The following is a 21311-nucleotide window of genomic DNA, read 5'->3' on the forward strand; positions in this document are numbered from 1 at the left end:
AAGTTCACTTGAAATCTATTGAAAATTTCACGATAGAAAACCACAACAGCCTGTGAACATTAATTGATGATGTTCCTTAGCATCTTGCTCTATTGAGCAGGGTAGATGTGATATCTGCAAGTGGCACTCTCTGTTATGTAATGTCTTTTATCTCCAGCGAGACATGAATAATTTAAGCAGCACAGATAAAATGCATGCTAATATTTTTCACTTTGAATCAGTAAAGTCCTGTAGAATTGGAAAAAAATGCCAGATCCTTGTCCTCTCTGTTTTTACTGCATGTGAAAGGAAGCAAGGTTTCAAGGATGAAGTTAGTGTTTTAAAACCACATTTCATCAAAAGGGTTATATTCTGCTTTGGCTGATATCTTTTTCATGAAGTAATTTAATTCATTTAATCAAACCTAGACATACCACAGTTTTCCTAGTCCAAATCTGTAAAGCTAAAAAAATGTCAAAAGCAGCTCTTACAATCATGAGGAATGTTAGCAAGACTTATTACAGTCAACCTCTATTCCTTATCTTTTCTGGTCTCTTTTGGAGGCAGCAGCAACTTCTACAGAGTCGCTCCCAATCTTCAAACTTCTTTGGCTGCTGTTAAATCATGATTTTTAGAGGAAGCTCCCACCACCACTCTTCTGTTTTATAGTTTCACTACTGGTGGTAAGAGCAGTGAGAGATTACCAGAAAATGTTTCTGTGGCGGGGGGGGGGGGAGCTTCATGTTGTGCCATGGGATGCACAGCTTATCCTCAAGCCAAAAAGAGATGGTTGGTGATGATGGTGCTATTGAGCAATGGTTCTGCATGGAGCGCTTCCAGTAATACACCCCAGTTTTTTTGGGGGTGTGTGTGTCTGGTGAAGATTCATCTTCTGTACAATCATTGCTCTTTACTGATACTGTTTGTTCAACTCTTATACCCCTGCAAAAGGTCATTTCTTGTATCTATACTCACTCAGCAAGAGCCTACTCTGACATAACTATCGTGCAAGAGTAGAACTAACATTTCTTTTTTCTTTCTACAGTCTGTAGTACTAATGCTACTTCAAAAGATTCTTGTGTTTAGTCTTGTGTGTGCAGGGTGTTCAGCTTGCAGTATCTAAACAGTGCCAAATAGAGGAAAGCTGGCTATGTGATCATTCTTATCCTGTAAGAACTTTCAGGCCTTATTGGGTTTTCAGATCTGATTGACTATAGAATTGTTTGCTGCTGTTCTCTGCCATTTTTCTGTTTGCTAGTTCTGTTTCTCTTTGCCGTTCCTGGTCTGCTTGGATGGAGCTCAATATTCTAGAACTTCGATGTATATTAAAACAGAAGGATTCTTTTCTCCCCTCACCATGCCACTCCAGTGTCCTTGCTCATATTGCAATCTTAATTGGCATGGTGAGTACTGGCATTGCTGCTTACATGGGCATAGAGTGACTGCTTAAGTACACCAGGAAGCTTTTTGATGCGTCATAGCTCAAACATCAACAGCAACAGGGTCTAAAAAGTGCTTTTGACTCTATTTCTAGAGAGAAACTGTGGGACAAATTGTCAAATCTAGGAATTGACCCCAGGCTGCTAATACTTTTAAAGAAATTACACTTAAACACCACCTGCCAAGTTAAATACTCACCTAATGGTGGACTGACTAACAAAATCTTAATTCAAAGAGGCGTTAAACAAGGGTGTGTTTTAGCTCCCCTACTTTTTAATATTTTTCTTTCTGATCTAGTGCAGTCATTGGGTTCAGTTAATGGTCACCCACCTAAATTAGGGTCCCAGTCTTTACCTCTACTTCTTTATGCGGACGATACCGTCATTCATTCTTTCACTAAAGTAGGCCTCCAACGATATCTAGATGCTTTTAATAATTATTGCCATTCGAATTTACTTTCTATTAACTCCTGCAAATAAAAAGTAGTGGTATTTTCCAAAAAATGGTCCTTATGCAAATGGTATATTGGGAAGGATTCAATCGAACAAGTTAAAAGCTATAAGTATTTGGGAATTACCTATAACTATAATCTCAATTGGTCTATACATCGACATAATACTATTAAAGCCACCAGGATTTCCTTAAATCAACTCAAGCAATTTTTCTACGCGAAGGGGAATCAGTGTGTTCCTGCAGTGATCAAAATCCTGAATTTGAAAATATTCCCCCAACTTCTGTTTGGTGTTCCCTTATGGCTTGGAACTCTTAATCAAGAAGTGGAGAACATCCAAGCCATATTTCTTAGACAAATATTGGGGTTACCTAAATGTGTTTCATATTTTACAATTTGTCTTGAAACTGGGCAAAACTTGATTGCCACCAAAGCCTGGATTCAAACAATAAGATATTGGCTCAAATTATATTTTCAAACTGAGCCAGGTTCCCTTTTATATCTTTTGAAAAGTGAACTTCATTATTTCTCATGGGACATATTAATTAGATCTAGACTCTACCAAATTGGAATTGATTTAGATAATCTTGTTCTGGCCAATGAATCTTACATCTTCAAAAGAATCAAGCAACGTCTCCTTGATGTAGAATTGCAGAATTTTAATCCAGCTCTTCCCCCCATCTGTTCTCCTGCGGCCTTAGGCCTTAATAATGGATCGGGTAAAATGGCTAGGTATCTAGATAACCTAGAAATACCTTCTCAACGCCGTGCTTTTCTATTAGCTAGGGTTAATGCATTCCCATCTAGGATGCTCTTAGGCCGATACCTTCAGATCCCTAGACATGAACGCTTATGCACATGCAGTTTAAATTTGTTGGATACAATTGACCACATCCTTTTAGATTGCCCCTTCTATGTGACTCTGCGAGATAAACTGCTATTTACTTTGCTCCAGTACAAGAGATACATGAGTAATGAAGTGAAATGCAAATTTCTCTTGAGTGATCATGATCCTAAAATTACGGTTACCGTGGCTGAATTTCTTACAGGAGTTCTTAAAGAACAAGAAAAGGTTTATTAACCCGACTTGTAACTTATATGTATTGCCCTTTGGAGGTATATTGTTGTTTTATCTCTGTCTTTTGGTATGCCAATAAAGGTTAATGAAATGAAATGAAATGAAAATGAACAGCAACAGGGACATGAAGTCCCTTAGGAGGAGTCAGTGTCCATGCCTACGGATTAGTCTACCACAGTTAGAATCAGCTTTGCAATTTGAGTAAGTGTTTTGATGAGGAGAGTGAGAACAAGTTATCTTTAAAGCTCCATATGGCTTGGGACCAGCATACCTCAAGGGCTGCTTACTTCCATATGAACCTACCTGGCCACTCCAGTCATTATTAGAGGCCCTGCTTCAGGTGCCCCTGCCGTTTGAGGCTATATGGATGGCCACCCAAGAAGGGCCTTCTCAGGGGAGACCAAAGCTGTGAAACTCCCTCCCCAGGAAGATTCATTGGACCCCTTCTATTATTCCCTTCCACTAGCTGGTGAACACTTCCCTGTTTTGTTTGGCATTGCCCTGCTAACTTTCAGTGGCTCTCCTTCCTATTTGTTTCTGTGTCAAAATCTTTGTTAAAGCTTGTTTTTTTGTTGGGATTGTTCACCACCTTGGAGATCCTAAATTGGGTGGAAAGGCAGCATATAAATGTTTTAAATAAATAAAAGTATAGAGATAGAAATAACAGAGTAATACATGGCCCTAAGTTTCTCATTTGATTAAACAAATCAGTTGTTGTCTGCCTGATCTGTCTGCGGGGTGGGGCTAATGTTGCTCTCTGCAGCAGCAGCAAAATAAAAAAGTGGCCCAATATTAGGTGGCATTATTGCAGGGAGTTGGACTAGATGATCCTGGAGGTCCCTTCCAACTCTGTGATTCTATTATATGGTAGGCAGGGCCAGCCATGATTGATGGGGCACGTTGCAACCTTGGTAGTGCAACATAATTCGCTTTTGATGCTGTGCATATGCTTCTGGCTGGAGTCTTAAAGTTAGTTTTAAAAAAGGTCCCCTGTGCAAGCACCGGGTCATTACTGACCCATGGGGTAATGTCACATCCCGACATTTACTAGGCACACTTTGTTTACGGGGTGGTTTGCCAGTGCCTTCCCCAGTCATCTTCCCTTTATCCCCGGCAAGCTGGGTACTCATTTGACCGACCTCGGAAGGATGGAAGGCTGAGTCAACCTTGAGCCAGCTACCTGAAACCAACTTCGGCTTGAACTCAGGTCGTGAGCAGAGCTTGGAGTACAGTGATGCAGCTTACCACTCTGTGCCACGGGGCTCTTAGTTTAATAGGTCCTTATGCCTAGACCTATGCATTGTTTCCATTTCCTTTGGCCCACTGGTGAAAATTTACCCCCATAAAATTATGCTAAAGAAAACGATCCTGCATTGAGCAGGGGATTGGACTAGATGGCCTGTATGGTCTCTTCTAGCTCTGTGATTCTATGATATTCTGCTAAAGGCAAAAAAAAACCTTGCCCACATAATAAAGTCTTATTTTTCTTGTTTGTGGCTTCCTAGAGGCACCTGGTTGGCCACTGTGTGAACAGACTGCTGGACTTGATGGGCCTTGGTCTGATCCAGCAGGGATGTTCTTACGTTCTAAGAGTGGCTCAAACTCTTAGGAAATTTCTAGAGGAACTTAATTCCCTTGTTGCAGGGCAGATGGCAGGAATGTCCATCTATGTGCCCTTATTTTCAGACTAAAGTTTTCTTGATCAAAGCTGTTATGGCCTGACAGGATAAGAAGCAGTCACTTACGTATGAAGCCATGTCATCTTCATGCTCTTTTCCTTCCTCTGTTGTCAGTTTCATGATGTTTATTGCATTGCCTTTTCTCTTGCTTTTCTTTGTTTATTAATTACCCCACTTTTCTTCCCAGCAGGAAATGTACTGAATACAATTGAATTTTTTTTTAAAAAAGAAAGAAACAAAAAGTACAATAAACCACATCCTGGGATAGTCCTAGGTATAATAGCCTGACACACGCAGGGGCCCAAATGACAAGATATAGACTATAAAAGCTAAGGGCCACGAGCCCTTCGGCTTGTGCCACTGGCCACACCAGGGCTAACTACCTGCAACAGAGGATGAACAGAAGCTCAGCCCAGATCTCATTAAGCTAGCAAAGAGATGTTCCTCCCCTTGCAGCTGCTTCTTTTCTTTGTCTTTTGACTAAAGCATACACTATGCTAACTACTGACTGTCCTCTAAGAGCATGTTTCCTCAGCATAGTATATCCTGATCGTCTCCAGCTCTTTCCTTTTTCTGGCTATCTTTTGGGACCACGTTTCACCATGATATTGTGCTCCAAGATACTATACTATGCTTCTTCTGGCAGCCCTTCAAGACCAAGTTTCTGTTAGCAGGGAGTTAACTCCTGCCATTTAAATCTGGAAACTGAGGCACTGTGCCAACCATGACATAAAGATTAAACATTTGTTTTAGACATAAAAGTCTCCATGATTATTAAAGCAGCCTGCAAATTAAGTCTTTAAATTCTAACATTGGTGGTGTCTTGACTGATGTAACTTTCATTGACGCTTCACAAAATCAAGCGTTTGACTCATGTAGAGTGGCACTTTGGCTTCTTAATCTGTGTATCCTATAAAATTCCACAGGTTTTGTGGACTTTTAGAAAGCAGAAGAACAAAAAATTATAGTTCACTAAGGACTGCAATTGTAGAAGAAGGGAACAGCTTTTTGTGCTTGTAACATAACTGAAGTTTATAAACTTGATTTAGCTAATGCTGTACAACCAGTGTCATGCATTACCACAGCTAAATCAGCACTCCAACTATCCGTTGACTTTTAGCCACTAGGAATGCATGGATGAGTGTCTGTAGACTATCCCTGGAATTGCTTTATATGCCTCTGTGCAATGCCATAGTTTAGCTTATCCTTTGCTTCTATTCCCATCCATTTTGTTTAAAGTACAGACCATATATAATTGTTAATAAATATTAGACCGATCTCCCAGCTTCTCCCCCCCCCCTTATCCATTTCTCTTGTGTGTTTTTTACAGGAACACCAATATATTCAGTAGCATGGGGTCCAGATTCAGAAAAGATTCTTTACACATCAGGAAAACAACTCATTATCAAACCTCTTCAACCAAATGCTAAGATTTTGCAGGTAACGTTAATGTGAAATGGCATATAGCATTGCATTTGTTTGCTTTATATCAGACAGTCCTAAACGTGTTAGCCCTGAATTGCAGCTCTGCTGCAGACTTTGATCTACACATAAAGCTTTACATTTGGCAGGAATGTTGCCGTTCCTTTTTGAACAATAATCTGTATGTGAGAAGTTCCAGTTTATGTAAGCTTTCTCTAAGCCTTGCTTCCACCCACGCACTACCCTTTTCTGTTGCAGAGGCAATTCTGCACTGTGGAGCACAGTGTGTGGCATTAGACATTTCTTGTGTAGAACCACAGGAAGTGCCAAACACCAGAGGTCTGCCATGCAACAGACTTAGAGTCTGAGTTGAAGAGTTGAGTCAACAGTTGAAGACTTAGGGTCTGAGCCATAGAATTGCCTCCCAACTTCTGCTGCAGCTTCATGATCTCTGAAATGTTGCTTATGGGGGACAGAGGATTCTCTGGGAAAATATGAGGGAGGAGTCAGTGAAAATGTGTCCAAGTTATCAGTGGAAATTTTCCCTGGGATCCAGCACCAACTTAGAAACTGTGATTAATGGTGGTACCAATGTAAAGATTTAACTCTTGTTAAGAAGTCAGAGAAAACTGGGGTGTTCATGCTCATGTAGGGAGCTGTTGGGAGGAGGGCAGACGTGCAGAAGAACCATTCCAAAACAGATTCCAATGCTTATGGATTGACGGCTAAGAAAATCAGGAGTAAGCGGAGTATGCAGAAAAGCTTAGCTTTCGAGATCGGATCAGATTGGTTTAACATAACTGCTATAATGGGCTATCATATATGCTAGTATTTTTCAGAAATAACTGAATAAACTGGCATAATACTCTGGTACTAATTAGTGTTTTAAAGCAACTTTTATACACAAATTCATTCCTAGGGAGAGTGACTCCATTCTAAGCCCATTGAAATGAATGGGCTTAGACTGGAGTAACTCTCCTTAAGAATGCACTGAAAGTATAGTATCTTCCAGTTGTAGTTCTTCACAATATGCAACTAATAAAAACATCTCCTAGATTGTTTGTTATATCTGCTTTTTCTCAGTGGAAAGCCCATGATGGAATTATTCTAAAAGTCGATTGGAATTCTGTGAATGATCTTATCCTGTCAGGTGGTGAAGACTGTAAATATAAGGTGTGTATTTTTTTTTAATTATGAAATCTTAAATTATTTCAGTACAGTCAAATACACATATGCCATCAAGCATCACAGAAACATGCATTTACGTAACAGGAGCTAATTGTGTAGTAACCATTGAATGAAATGTCATTTATTTGTTTTAGGCTATGACAACAATCTTTATTTTTGGCTAAATTCATATGCCTTTCTCCGATTTTGCTAAGACAAAAATAGATTTGAACAATCAAAGAAAGACAAATATATGTTCATCATAAAATTAGTTAAATAAATAGAAACATTAAAATTGTAAATGTTAACACTATAAAGTTAACTATAATGGCTTGAGTCCAAAGTATCGCAAATGGACTTGGGTCCAAAGTATCACAAGTAAAATCTAGCTGACCTTCTCAAGGGCTACAGACTATTGTCTTTTTGGGGATACAAGGCAATTCTGGTTTTAGAAAAACATGCCTTACTTCATTCTTTCTTCACTCCATGTCACTGGCCTTAGTTATGGATGCAATGTTTTATTTATTTTTTCACTACCTTTTTTCTGAAGAGTAAAACAGTTTACAGATGTAACATCAAATTGCAGTAGACCAGCATCATACACAAAAAGCTTAGCCTAAAGTACATAACACTTCCCTATCAGCTATCCACCAAAGATCCACTATCAGCTTCCAACAAAGGCACTGTGGAACAGGACATTTTTACATGCCCTACAAATACAGGGAGTGATAATGCCCTCTGCATATCCTGGATAAGATTGTCCCATAATGTTGACCCTCTAAGCAGTATCCTCCCTAAAGCTGATAAGGATTGGCCTGATTTATACTCTGGTGCAGCAAGAGGCCAAGGATTGTAATTGCCACATGAGCGTAACCTGTGACACAGTATGGGTGAAGGAATGTTTTTCTACCATACCTCCTTGCAATCACTTTAATGGCTGAGGCTTTTCCCATTAAAATATGGAGCATGAAGCAGAGTCGAGTCTTCTACATTTGCAAATTGGGTATATTAACTAGGGTTGAGGACAGGACTGGAAGTCACCGTTGCTCCCCCTTTGACACAACACTGCAGCATGCTACTGTACTTTTAAAATATGGCTCATACACAAACTTGTAACACGCCTTTGAAATGAGAATATTTCTCAGTATCTTTACAGATGATTTGTTTTCATGTGTTTATTTTTTTAGGTGTGGGATAGTTATGGTCGGCTGTTGTATAGCTCTCAGTCGCATGAGTACCCTATCACTTCTGTTGCTTGGGCTCTGGATGGGGAGTTGTTTGCAGTGGGGTCCTTTCATACATTGCGTCTATGTGATAAAACAGGGGTAAGTAACAATTATAACAGGGAATAGGTGTCAAAATAGATTAATAACACAATAAATAATCCAGACAATATACCTTCATTGTAAGAGAACAAATTAGGAAGCAGATTCAGCTGGGCAAGGGGGACAGCTTCTTAAATACCTAGCTGGAGGAGCTGGATGCAAAAGCTCAGGTCTGAGCCTGCCTGCTGGCCCCGCCCCTATTGAGCCAGGGTCTGATTGGTCCATTTGAAATATAGAGCAGGCTAGGAAGGTATGCAGCAGGGCAGGAAAAGTTCCAACTAGAGTTAAAGAAGCTATGGCTCCTTCTCCAGCTTCCACACCAGCAGCCATTTTGTGGCAGCTTGCTGGCTGCCCAGCTGAGACCCTGCCCCACCAGACAAGCCTCTGAACCTTGTGCCAGCTCCCAACCCCTCCCCAGCACATGCCAGAAAACTGGGCTTGTGGGTTCATCTAAGCCTTGCTTCTGGCTTTTTGGTGTCTATCCAATTTGTTTCTGTAGGAATTATTCCTTGCAGCTCTTCTGTGCCCATGAGCAGCTGCTCATGAGGGCCAGGGGACACTCAGGAACAACGTGTGATGCATTTCCATAAGGGAGAAATCTACAGATATTACAGATGCCCCACTTTGCATGCCTTCTGCTTTCAACCCATTGTCTCTTAAGAAGGTATATTTGCTGTAGTTTTGTAGTTCTGAGTGTTGATGGGTCATTCCAGCACCAATTTTAAATGTTCTGTGATATGGGAAGCTTTGTCCTTCGGCTGATGCTGTAGGTTAAATTACTTGATTAACCCCCCTCACCAAATCAGACATGTCTGATCAGATTTGCAGTTGTTCTGTTGAAAGTGCTGGAGGTGACAGTCCACGTTGGCTTGGGGTATGTGTGTCCATGCACATGTGTGCTAGGTTGACCAAGATTAATAGGGCCTGTTGCATAATCAGACCACATTTTAGAGGCTGTTAGGCAGTTGAAAAGGATTTGGATTACTGATGTAGAAAATCGCTGCACAGATGCTGTACCCAAGCCATGGCCAACATCTTCTCAGTCCCAGAGTTTGACCAGTAATATGAAGACCCTCCTTCCAGAATGTGAATGGTGCAGATCTGAGATGTAGTTTCATGCATGTGCCTCTTGTCTCACCATGGAAGTGGTGAATCAAGTGTTGAGATTTACATTTTTTTTGTTTCACTCTTTTTCTTTCAACAAAAATATATAACATATCCAACATTAAATGCTGATAATGCTTCCGTGTTTCTGTACCCTGCATTGTTCAGAAATCATAATTCAGTCTTTCCCCTCTGTATCAGAAAATTACTTCTCATCCATAATTCGAGATAATTCATCATTAATGTGTTTTATGTCTAAAAATTATATTTGATTCTAAAAGGCTGGCATAAGTAGTTTTACATTTTTAACCTTTTAACATTTTTGATAGCGTTCTTTTATTTGTAACCAGAAAAGGCCTGTGTGTGTGTGTGTGTGTGTGTGTGTGTGTATAAAGTGCCCTCAAGTCACAGCTGACTTATGGCAACCCCATAGGGTTTTCAAGACAAGAGACATTCAGAGGTAGTTTGCCATTACCTGCCTCTGCATAGCAACCTTGAACTTCTTGGTGGTCTCCCATCCAAGTATAACTAGGGCAGACCCTGCTTAGCTTTTGGGATCCAACAAATTGGGCTTGCCTGGACCATCCAGGTCAGGGCTAAAGAAATTGTACTTTCTAGACAACAAATGGCACTTTCATACCTGAAAAATGGGTGTTCCGAAAGTATGTTTTGCAGCTGAACCATTAAAGCAGATGTAAATATTCAGTATATTTGTCATAAAACAAAAGGCCCAGTTTTTGTTACATTGACCAACCTGTCACTATACATTGTATCTGAACATACTTTAATCATATTACTGTTACTGTTAATGAGTGAAATGTAGGGTCTTGAGGGTAATGTAAGAATGCCGCTGCTACCCTTTCCTACCACTGCATAATATGACTATTCTGAATATAGCCGAGGAATGTAAAATACATTGTGAAATCATAATGTATAGCATAAATAAGATTTTTATTCCCATCAACCTCTCTCACTACCTTCTGGCCCATTATTTCAGGTGCTAATGTATTGCTGTCTCTAACGTTCTTCTTCTCCCCCTTGCTGTGCTTGAATGCTCTGTTGCCTGTCTCCCATTCCCAACAGTGTCTCTCATTTTAATTTTAAAAGTATTCTTCTGGTCCTACCACATGCTTTTGAGGACAATTTGTATGAAACTCACAGGGAGGCACAGGGACTGACATGTTAATTAGGAGCCATGAGATAGGTAGGTATTTATTGATTTAAAGGACACACCAAAAACTCCCACAAATTTTCATTCCACGGGACTGTTCACCCATCAGTTAGCCTAAAATGTATATAGGTTTTTACATTTTTTGCTGTTCCCTCCCAATAATCAAACTGTTTCAAAATGGAAGCAAAGGAAATACCATTTAACACCTTTTTATGCAGCAGCTATGTATATAATTGCTAGCTCGGAGCTGTCAATCACATTGGCTCTTGCCTGACCTTCCACTCTTCCCTCTGTAACTGTTTGGGAATCACCTTCCATATGTAGAAGAAAAAGATCCTGGCAGTTAGAAACAGACAAGCAAAGGAAAAAAGGGGGGATGGGGGAAGCCAAGGCAGCATCCATCCAACATGGCTGAAAGCCACTTTGGATGGCTTTGCTTTGTTTTGGAGCACTTGGGGGCAGGACCCTGCTTTATCTGGGTGTCTCTTCAAAGTGGCTCCAAAGAGGGGTGATTCATTTTGAAGTGCACTTCATTACTAACAATCATGGTGTTTGAGCCTTTCAATGTTTAGCGGCAAAGAGTGAGAATTTTCATCCATGTGTTTGTGTACATTGTTCAAAAGTGTCACTTTTTGTATGCACTATAAGAATAGTAAAGAAACAGAACAGAAAGTTTATCAGGCTACTTAAACACTTCTGACAATATTTTTGTTAGTCGATTCTTAAAGGCCAACAAACTGTAGTTTTGTTTATTAAAAACTCGCAATGTTGCTAGTGAACATGCACCACACTATAATCTACTTAGGCCTATTTACAGAAGAATAATTTTTAAAAAGGCTTGGCATAAAAAAAAATTTAAGGAGGAAAAACATCCACAGTAGCTAAAGCCAGATATTATCTATTCCTTTGCAGCCATCAGGAATAATTTATGAGATCTGCCTCCATACGTTTTTGCTGCTTCATGCAAGTCCCCCCTCCCCTTGACTTAAATATAAATAGCTGCTCAAGAATTAGCCATGCTGGTGCTGAGAGAGAAGAGAGAATGAGTCACATAACCAGTGTGATAGTGTTTGAAGAGAACCAGACCTGCCTCTCTGGTCAACACAGACATTTTTATTGTGTCTGATGTAATGGAGCTGAATCAGCGAATTGCTCCCTCGAGAGCCATCAGGAGATATACATATCATTAACCCTTCTGCAGCATATGCAACTAGTTACGAAGCATAATTTAATTAAATCCACCAACATATATAGCGTTTTGCTTCCATCACTTTTTGGCTCGCTTTCTTTGTTCTAATATCATGTGTGCGTCTTTAATAAAAAAAAAAAACACCCAAAAACAAATAGCTTGCCTATTGCTTCTTTTGTAGTAGTAGGGTCTCCTTTTAATGTGCCATTCATATTTGGGGAAAACAAAATCAATATTAAAATTAGCATTGGTGGTTGCTTTTAAAATTTGTGCCAGGCATAAGTAATGTTCCAAGCCAAACATATCAGTACGCTTAAACCAAAAAAAAAAAGGTCCCTGTTTTAAAGATTCTAATCTCTTTTTGAAAAGACCAGAGTGTTTGTAGCCTGTGACTATTCATATATACCTTGTGGGTGATTTCCTGTGGGGTTTGCATGCTTGCTTTGACACTGTTGGTCATGTTGCAATACTCTTGCACAGAAATAGAAATCAGGAAGGACTAAGGCCGTCTAATATTCCCCCACCCCCGCAGTCACACAAAACGAAGCGAGACGCCTTGCACTGTGTGAGAGAAGTCCTTTCTCAGTGCCCCAAAGAATGAAAGAAGCTTATATATAAAGCATAAAAAGTAACATTATAAGCCACGTAGTCAGTTTACTTATATATTAACTGACATTAATAATGTATGACACGTGATTTTTTTTAAAAAATTGATTGTGGCAGTTTTGCCAAACATATCCTCTGTATAAATGATGCCTTGGCTATTCTGCTCTTTTCCAGGGGTTAACTGAGTCTATTAGGCAATTGTTTGGGAGGCATTTATTGTAGCTGCGACATATTTTTGCAGGTTTTAAGAGTTTGTTTTTTAACCTGCACAGTACTGCAAAGAAATCTAATGAAGTTGTTTAGTCTAAGTCTTGATACATTGTCTGTGTAATTAACTTGCAACCAAGCACAGTTTCCTACTGGATATATTGTAGAAATCCTGTAGAATTCTACTGTGTATTAACTTTAATTATATTCTTGATCTCACCGCTCTGTTGAGTAGGATGACTCCCGTGTGTTTTATTATATTAGTCCACAGGAATATCTTGTTAAAGACTCTGCTGTGTAATAGCTTTGCCCTTCATTGGAGAAGCAGCTGAGGACACTTTTATTTTATATTGTTGTGCATTCTTGATTGCTAATTAAATCTGGGGTGGGGGAGAAAACTGCTGTGATTATGACAGGCAGGATCTGTATGGAATGAGACCTGTGCACTTCAGGTCCCAGATGGGAGGGCATTCAGTTAACTTCCACATCCCCACTGTGATTCCTGACAGTGAGGCTGGGCCAGGATCACTAAATGAAGTGCTGTACTCTTCCCCATGGAAATAAATGGCAGCCACTAACTTCTATGGGAGAAAATAGGTGGGTGCAACACTGTGATGAGGGATAAACATGCTCCCTGTCGAGTCAGCACCAAACTAGATGATATGGCATCCCCCAGGGCTGCCGCCGCCGCCACCATTTAACTCTGGATTTCCCTGTTTACAAATGCTGTGTGGGCTTGATCCTGCTTGGGACCACAACGCAAGGGGAGGAGTTGCTGTCACCCCCCTGCATTATTGTCAAGATCTCATATGCCCAGGTGAGAATTTCAAAGGCATTGGCCCTTAAATGTAGAGGGGCATGGTTAGTACAACTGTTGCCAGGTTGTGTTTCTTACAGAGGTATCCTGGGGGAGGGGGCAAATGGGCTTTGGGAGCAGACTGATCCTTACGCAAGCATATCTGGGAGATATGTCGGCGTAAGGGCCAGTTATGCTGGCCCCAGCATTGCTGCTCTGCTGTTGGGCACGCTGGCACAACTCAGGTGCAGGGGTCTGCACTGGTACGATGTGGGCGGATCGCGGGGCATGGCCAGAGTTAGTCCAAAGAGTGCAAGGGTATTGAAATTACAGTTTATTCCTTAAAAGCATTTCTCTCGTCATTTTTACTTATTTTGAAGAGGAAAACTAGCATTTATATGTGTGTGCCCTTCATAATTGACATATTAAACATATACTCTGTACTCGAGTAAGAAGCAGCCTTAAGATTTACTGAGTAATATGTATCAAGCAGATGTATTTTCACATCTGCTGGGCATGATTAGTGTCGATGAAAAATACAGATAATTGAGAGCCAGCACTACAGAGTGCTGTAGTGCTTAGAGCAGGGGTGTCCAAACTTTTTTCAAAGAGAGCCAGATTTGATGAAGTGAACATGCGTGAGGGCTGACCATTTTGCCTGACATTCTTAATTAAATTAATTAAATGCAAATTAACTATCTTATGCAAAGTTTATTGCAAACGGCATACTTATTATGCCCATAACCACAGACTGCACCACAAAAACCATGGCTACATTCCTACCTTTCCCCAAAGCCCCTTTCAGCTCACCGGACGCCCCCCAGCTTCTAAATCTCCAACCTTCCTTCTGTAGGGAGGGAGCAGGAACTCTTCCCCCCCCCACCCGCTCATGTGCCTCTCTGGGACTGTCGACTCTCTCCCTTCAACCATGCCGGGGGTATTCTGTCCTCCCCTCATCTGAGCCAGGAAATAAACTGGTTTTCATTCTCATGGAGTCCAAGATTCAAACACTCTGACATCTCCCGTGCAGGGAGGAATGTGGAGTTTTTCTCTCCATGAGAGCCAGCGTGGTGTAGTGGTTAAGAGCGGTGGTTTGGAGCGGTGGAGTCTGATCTGGAGAACCGGGTCTGATTCCCTCACTCCCCCACATGAGCGGTGGAGGCTAATCTGGTGAGCTGGATTTGTTTCTCCCGCTCCTACACACGAAGGTGACCTTGGGCTAGTCACAGCTCTCTTATCCTTACCTACCTCACAGGGTATCTGTTGTGGGGAGGGGAAGGCGATTGTAAGCCAACCTTAAGTGGTAGAGAAAGTGGGCGTATAAAAACAAACTCTTCTCTTCTTCTTTTCTTCTGACCTCTTTGCTCTCTGCTCGGGGCTTTGACCTCCGGAATGAACACAGGTGTCCTCTGCAGACTCGGCCCCATCTGAACGTGCCTCATTTCCAAACACGATACATGCCAGGAGTCATTTATTTCCACCAGCTCATCCCTTCTTTCGAAGCAACCACTTGCCTTGGAGAGAACCTGCTGGGGGGTCTGACTCCAAACACTCCCTGCCCCCAAATCCAGCCCCCTCTCCCCCTGCCTTTCCTTGACTCACAATCCCCCCACTCAAGACCCATCCAGTTTCTCCCCTCCTCCCTCCCATCCACCCTGCAAATCTGGATCCCTCACGAGGCCTCCGCAATGCAGGGAAGGGGCTGCATCTCCCCACCACCACCCCAGCCTTCTGCAGAGAGGAAGGAGGAAAGAGGAGAGCCAGATGGAGCAACCCCCCCACTCCCAGGCTTTTTGGAGTTTGTGTGTGTGTAGGGGGGATGTCTTTCCTCTCCCGAGTTGGGGCCAGCCTCTGACCTCCCTTGCATAACCCTTCCCCCCCGCCACCTTTCCCACCCTCGAGTCCCCCCCAACCCATCCTCAGGATCCCCCTTGACCCATTCGGGAGGAGCTGCTGCTGCTTTTCCATGCGTCAGAACAACGAAGGCACGTGCAGGCTCCGGGTAAGAAGGAAGTGGCCTCTCTAGGGTTTCAGACTCGCTGGCCTTCATTCCGGGGGGTGGTGCTGAGATAGCCAATCGAGGCGACGCTCCACCCAAGCGTCGCCCCCTCGGTCGGGGATGGAAAGCACAGGCGCAGCCCCTACACGCCCCCTTTTCTCTCTCTGCAAAACAGGCTGGGGGGCCGTATTAAACCGGCCCAGGGGCTGCAATTGGCCCCCGGGCCGGACTTTGGACATGACTGGCTTAGAGTGTTGGACTAGGATCTGGGAGATCCAGGTTCAGTTCCCCAATCTGCCATGGACGCTTGCTTGATGACCTTGGGCCAGAGACATACTCTCAGCCTAATCTGCCTCACAAGGCTGTTGTGAGGATAAAATGGAGAAGGGCAAAATGTTGTAAGCCATTGTTGGGGAGATAATTGGGGTATTAATGACGTGAATAAATAACTACCATGTGTCACATATATTACTTTATTTCTTAGGGGTTTTTTTAGTACATTAAAGATTAAACTTCTATTCAATTACTACAGAAAACTTAGCACATTTGTTTCCTTTAGTGCTGTTCTGGAATTTGATCCCAGTTTTTGTTTATAGGGCGAACATTTTGGGGAGAAATGACAAATGCACATCCCTCCGTTAAAAAAAATCTTGGAAATATCAAGATTTTCCATTTGGCATCTTATTACTTCCTCTACTTTTACTAGAAATAATTGGGTGAGATTAATCCACAACTTGACAAGATAGTGCAATCAACATTTCAGTGGCTTTTTTTCTGGTAGCAACCTTGTCCAAGCCAACATATTTGGATACAATAAAATGATAATTCTGATTCAAATATTTGAAGGAAAACAGTGCATTTCAGTTGTCTCCCACTGCACTGTCCAGATTATCTTCAATGGATTCAGTCTGGTCTCAAAATCACTGAGGCAATGGCAAAATCCTTACTGTGTATGGAGGCCACAGCTGGAGCACCAAGAAAATTGGAAAAGGCATGGAAAGGCCATATATAGTTTATAGCTTCAGTTCGTTAGCCTTCATCCCATTATTTTCTCAAGGTTCCACAGTTTTTCTGGAATCTAGGAAAGGAGATGTAATTGGTAGTGTAGTTCATCCTCCTATAATCTTGCTCAGCAACTTCATATAGATCTTAAATACCATAGAAAACAAGACTGAATATTGAGGCAGAGAATAACTCGCAAAGAATAGAGCAGCACTCCCCCAGAAACAGATTCTTTAACCTGGCAGGATTTGAACCACTGAGATACAATATCCCATCTCCTATCCTTCTCATATAGTGCTGTAGGATACCTTAGATGATATTACCAAAAGTTGATGAGAGGTTCATGAACTCCCCATGTCCATCTCTTGGCAACGACTGTTCACTAGTGCAATGGAGGAAATTTCAGTCCCAAATCAAAGCCTGAAGCCAGACAGAAATGGTTCTAAGTTTTATTTAAGAGATCCAGATGTTGTTCCATCAACATACGCTCCATAATCTTACACAAGTATGGTAAATTTCAGTCTAGCCAAAATTTAAGCAGACCAGTTGCTGTTCAGAAGGTCTCCATTGTACATTACTTTGTGGACATGGTGGTAGTGATGTAAACAGTGCTGTCGTCACCCCCAAGGAATAATTTCTGACACTGATTCTAGGTCATGCTTGGTTGTATTCATTTTGTTGCCCATGGGTCAAAATTGTATCTAGATGCTGTGTAGGCTTTAGTAGTCTATGGAACAGAATGTCTAGGAATAGATTGTGTCAGTAGTCTAGGTGATTTCTTGATTTCAGAGGTTGGCCAAAGTTGACAGCACCGTTAGCTGTATCAGCACAAAACTCCAATGACATTTTGAAAACTATCAGCTTCCAAGGGCATAACATCACAACTGGTACTCCAGCTCTGCAAGGATTAAGGACAAGTTGGATTAATCTACTTTCTCAACACTTGCTTATATGAGGATTTCAATTCCAGTAGTGATGGTACATAGGAATCAAGAGTAATATATAGTACAGATTAATTAATGTGCAACGCAGTGGTGTAATAGCTAAATTGGTAAAATGAAACTAAGACAGCCAGTATCCAAGTGAACTCTTGATCATTTAATATGCGTCTGATAAGAAACAAGTATGTGTGATAATTATGACCAAATATTAATTTCATTAGGGGAGCAAAATACCTTGTGTTAGATCCAGACTAAATGTTTTTTTTAAATACGTTTTAATGTTGTGCACATATCCCAAATCCAAGTTTAGGTTGGTTGATTCATACGTGCTGCTTTACAGTACTTGAAACAAGATCTGATTTTTTGTTTCCTTTTCCTAAGAAATAAAGTGGTTTAGTTTGGTTTCACATCTTTCTTCAAGAGAGGTAGAAGTAGCATTGTACCAGTTACAATATGATATTTAACTTTTCTACTTGCCACGTGTACCAACCTATCCCAATGGATTCGATTTCAGTTTTAAAATCATTGGGTTGGACCCTGCCAGTTTTTTCTCTCATTCTCACCCAATTTTCCTCCTTGTTACAGCTCCTGTCCAGCATAGGCATTTTGATGGACACAGGAGATCCCTCATCCCTTTTCCATCACAGGAAAAGCTGGTAGAATCCATCCCTTAATATGCTTTTTCTTTATGACTTTGGTCTTTTTGAACATTGGAAACTTACGCTCTGTGTTCAGAAACTGATCTGACTTTCTACTTCAGATCTAATTTCCCCATCTCAAAAAGAATATTGTAGATCTGGAAAGGTGAAGAAAACTGCAACCAAAGTGGAGGCTAGAGATCACTCAAAATTACAATCTGCTCTGCAGATTACAGAGATCAGTGTCAAGAAATCGTTGCTCCCTCAATTCCTTGTTGCTGAAAAATCTTTGGTTCAGACCTGCAGTAGTAAAATCAAACTGCTGCAGACATCTCAGGAATGCATACTCCATTTGCATCTCTCCATTTACATCTGTGAGAGTTGTGGAGGTACATTGCAAAGCTTAGGAAGGATGGTTTCCCCCACCCATCTGTTGGCAAGGTGACAGATGGCCGGCAAATGGCTCTTATCCTGTCTCGGAGAACTCCAGGTGTACTGCAGGCATTCTTCTCACCTTGGTGTTGTTCGATGCAAGCCGGAAGAAACCTCCTTTGGTCAGTAAAATCTGACATGTCATCAATCTTCGGTTAATTGGCACCCCCAGAGCCTCCTTGGGGTTTTGAGCTCCCCCCACTGAGATTCTGGGAAATAAAAGATCCTCACATACGATTGGGAGTGTGGTTGTCTTCCCATACGGGCAGTATGAGGGACCCCATCAAACAACCTGCTTGATCCCTTGGAATGCCTCTTGCGAGGCGAGGCGGTATGCTGAAACAGTTCTGGAAGCCTGGTGACTCTGTTTAGATGTTAAGCCTTTTCCAAACGCTTGTTTTGTAGAAACCTCTACTGTGTAGTTAGTGATTAAATAAGCTTTCTTGTTTACTCTTGCTTCATGAGAAACATCTTGTCTGTAAGAGCACAAGCTTTCCTGAATAAACTCCTTTAGAATATAATTTGGCGTGCTGGTTGGTTTTTTGGCTTCAAGCTCTAAATCCAATTGTCTTGATAAGCTGTGGTCCATTTACCAACCCTTTTTCTTTGCTTCTCCTTGTGAGGGCCTACCCCGCAAGGAGAGCACTACTTGTTGATTAGATATCAGGAGGCAGAGGTGGCTCTTATCTCCTGCCTGAGCGTGAACTGGTTAATAAGAGCTGGTGGTAGCCTACGGCTGGGGCATAGGGGGTTTCTCTATGCTCTGCTTTTGTTAAGTGTCTTTTGAATTTGCCCCAAAGGGAAAAACCAGGAGCAGAGGCACTTGGCTTTTTCCTCTACAATCAGTCCCTCTGGAGAAAATGGCTACTTTGCTGCTTTGGAGGGTAGACTCTATAGCATTATACCCTGCTGAGATCATTTCCCTCCCCAAACCTCATCCTCACAAGGCTCCACCCCCAAATATCCAGGAATTTACCAACCTGAAGCTGTCAATCCTAACTGGGTGAACTGATCTCTATAGTTGGGTGATCTTCTCTGATTCCAGGAGATCTCCAGGCCCCACCTAAAGGTTGGCAACCCTAGGAGAGAAGGAAGCTGGAAAAGGGGAGAAGCTACGGGGGCTTTCAGGAAAGTAAAAGAGGAAATAGTGGAGGAGGAAGAAAATGAGATGTCTCCTGCAAGTCCTTGCTGGTTCCCAGTTGACTATATATCTACGGTAATAGAGAAGTATGGCCCCATCTGCGTGTATGGCCCCATCTTGATCTATGGATCGAGGTTACACTTACCAAAATCAGATAGTTTGGCAAAGGTGGGGTACTCCCCAGGTTTGCAGAAAAATCTGAAAACCTTACAAAAATACATTGGGGGCTTAAATTCTCCTCAAAACACATTCATTATCTGCACATGCACAAACAATTAACCCACCTTCTCTGGTGGCAACTGTGATAGTCGGATTGACAGGAGCCACGGTGGGCACAGCAGCAGGGGCCGGATGCCATGCCAATCTTGCTGGAGATGCGCGCTGGCCTCGTGGCACTGGAGGTGATGTTGGGCAGGAGATGCAGTAGGCTGGGCAGCAGAGGCCAGGAGCCGCACCGGGCTCGCTGGCAGTGGGAGGCGAGAGACACAGTGGGCCTGGTAGCAGAGGCCAGATCCTGTGCCAGGCTTGCTGGGGGGAGACGGGGCTGAACCAGGCTTGCCAGCTCTGGAAGCAATGGGGCAATGTGGTGTGTCTGGTGGCAGAGTCAGGGAGCTATGTCAGGCTTGCTTGGGGCAAAGGTAGTGTGGGAAGCCAAAGCTGTGCCAGGCTTGCTGGCAGTGGAGACAATGGAGGGGCAGGAGCTGTGGCGGCCTCCCTGGGAGCAGCAGCGATGAGGTGAGCTATGGCTAAGAGGGAGCAGGGATCTCCCCTGCACAAGCATCACAGGTTCCTCCTTGTCTAAAACTCAAGCGGATTTTAGATCCTGGTTTAAACAGGGACCCTGGGTTTGTAAGCACAGTTAACCTTGCTGAAAAGGTTATGGATAAACATCCAGGGAGTAATTTGTACTCCAGGATGGAGAGGTAGAGAAAAGGAAGATACAGTCCAGAGGTTCTGCCACCGGCAAGTTGTCAGGAATACTTATCTGAAACCTGCCCCCACCTCAATTTGCCCCTTTCCACAGACTGTGGAGGTCACAAATTGCTATGGAGATATTATTGGAGATCTGTTGACCCAGATCATACTTGTAGTATGTAGGTGCCTAGGTGTTTTCTGCAACTTTTGTGAAACAGATTTTCTGAAGCTATAATTTAGAACAAAGATACTTGTTTGCTTGTTCGCCCTGGGGTCTGCAAGCACATCTGTTTGGTATTTACACTAAATTCTTGGTAGGACAATTTAATGATTATTTGGCCCCCAATATCATTTTCCTTCATTGTCCTGCAAATCTTAACTCAAATTCATTATAATAGTTTCCTGCTTTCCACAGTTTTTAGAACCTGTATTACAACATCTGATAATTAAACCCTAAATAAGCAGTCACAAAGCAGGAAAATTAAATGTAAGAAAGTATGTCAGGACTATTGTATCACTGCAGATTTTTTTCTTCATTCTGTCTTTGAAGGTTTTCCATCATTTGCCATATAAATCTGTGGCTTGGAAAAGAACCACAGAGATATTTCCATCTAAGGAAATTTGCATGA

The 21311-nt window shown here is 42.0% G+C and overlaps 1 protein-coding gene across 1 annotated transcript in view; it reads left to right on the forward strand.

Annotated features, from left to right (window-relative positions):
- The window catches only part of IFT80 (intraflagellar transport 80), an 83277-nt gene that overhangs the window by 20761 nt on the left and 41205 nt on the right, over positions 1-21311 (forward strand). The window contains exons 5-7 of the mRNA XM_056850380.1: positions 5958-6067; positions 7133-7222; positions 8404-8541. Coding sequence (XP_056706358.1) covers positions 5958-6067; positions 7133-7222; positions 8404-8541 — 338 coding nt within the window. The remainder of the gene's footprint in view (positions 1-5957; positions 6068-7132; positions 7223-8403; positions 8542-21311) is intronic.

The sequence above is a fragment of the Euleptes europaea genome, chromosome 5, assembly GCF_029931775.1.
Source record: "Euleptes europaea isolate rEulEur1 chromosome 5, rEulEur1.hap1, whole genome shotgun sequence".
Classification (NCBI taxonomy): Eukaryota; Metazoa; Chordata; class Lepidosauria; order Squamata; family Sphaerodactylidae; genus Euleptes; species Euleptes europaea.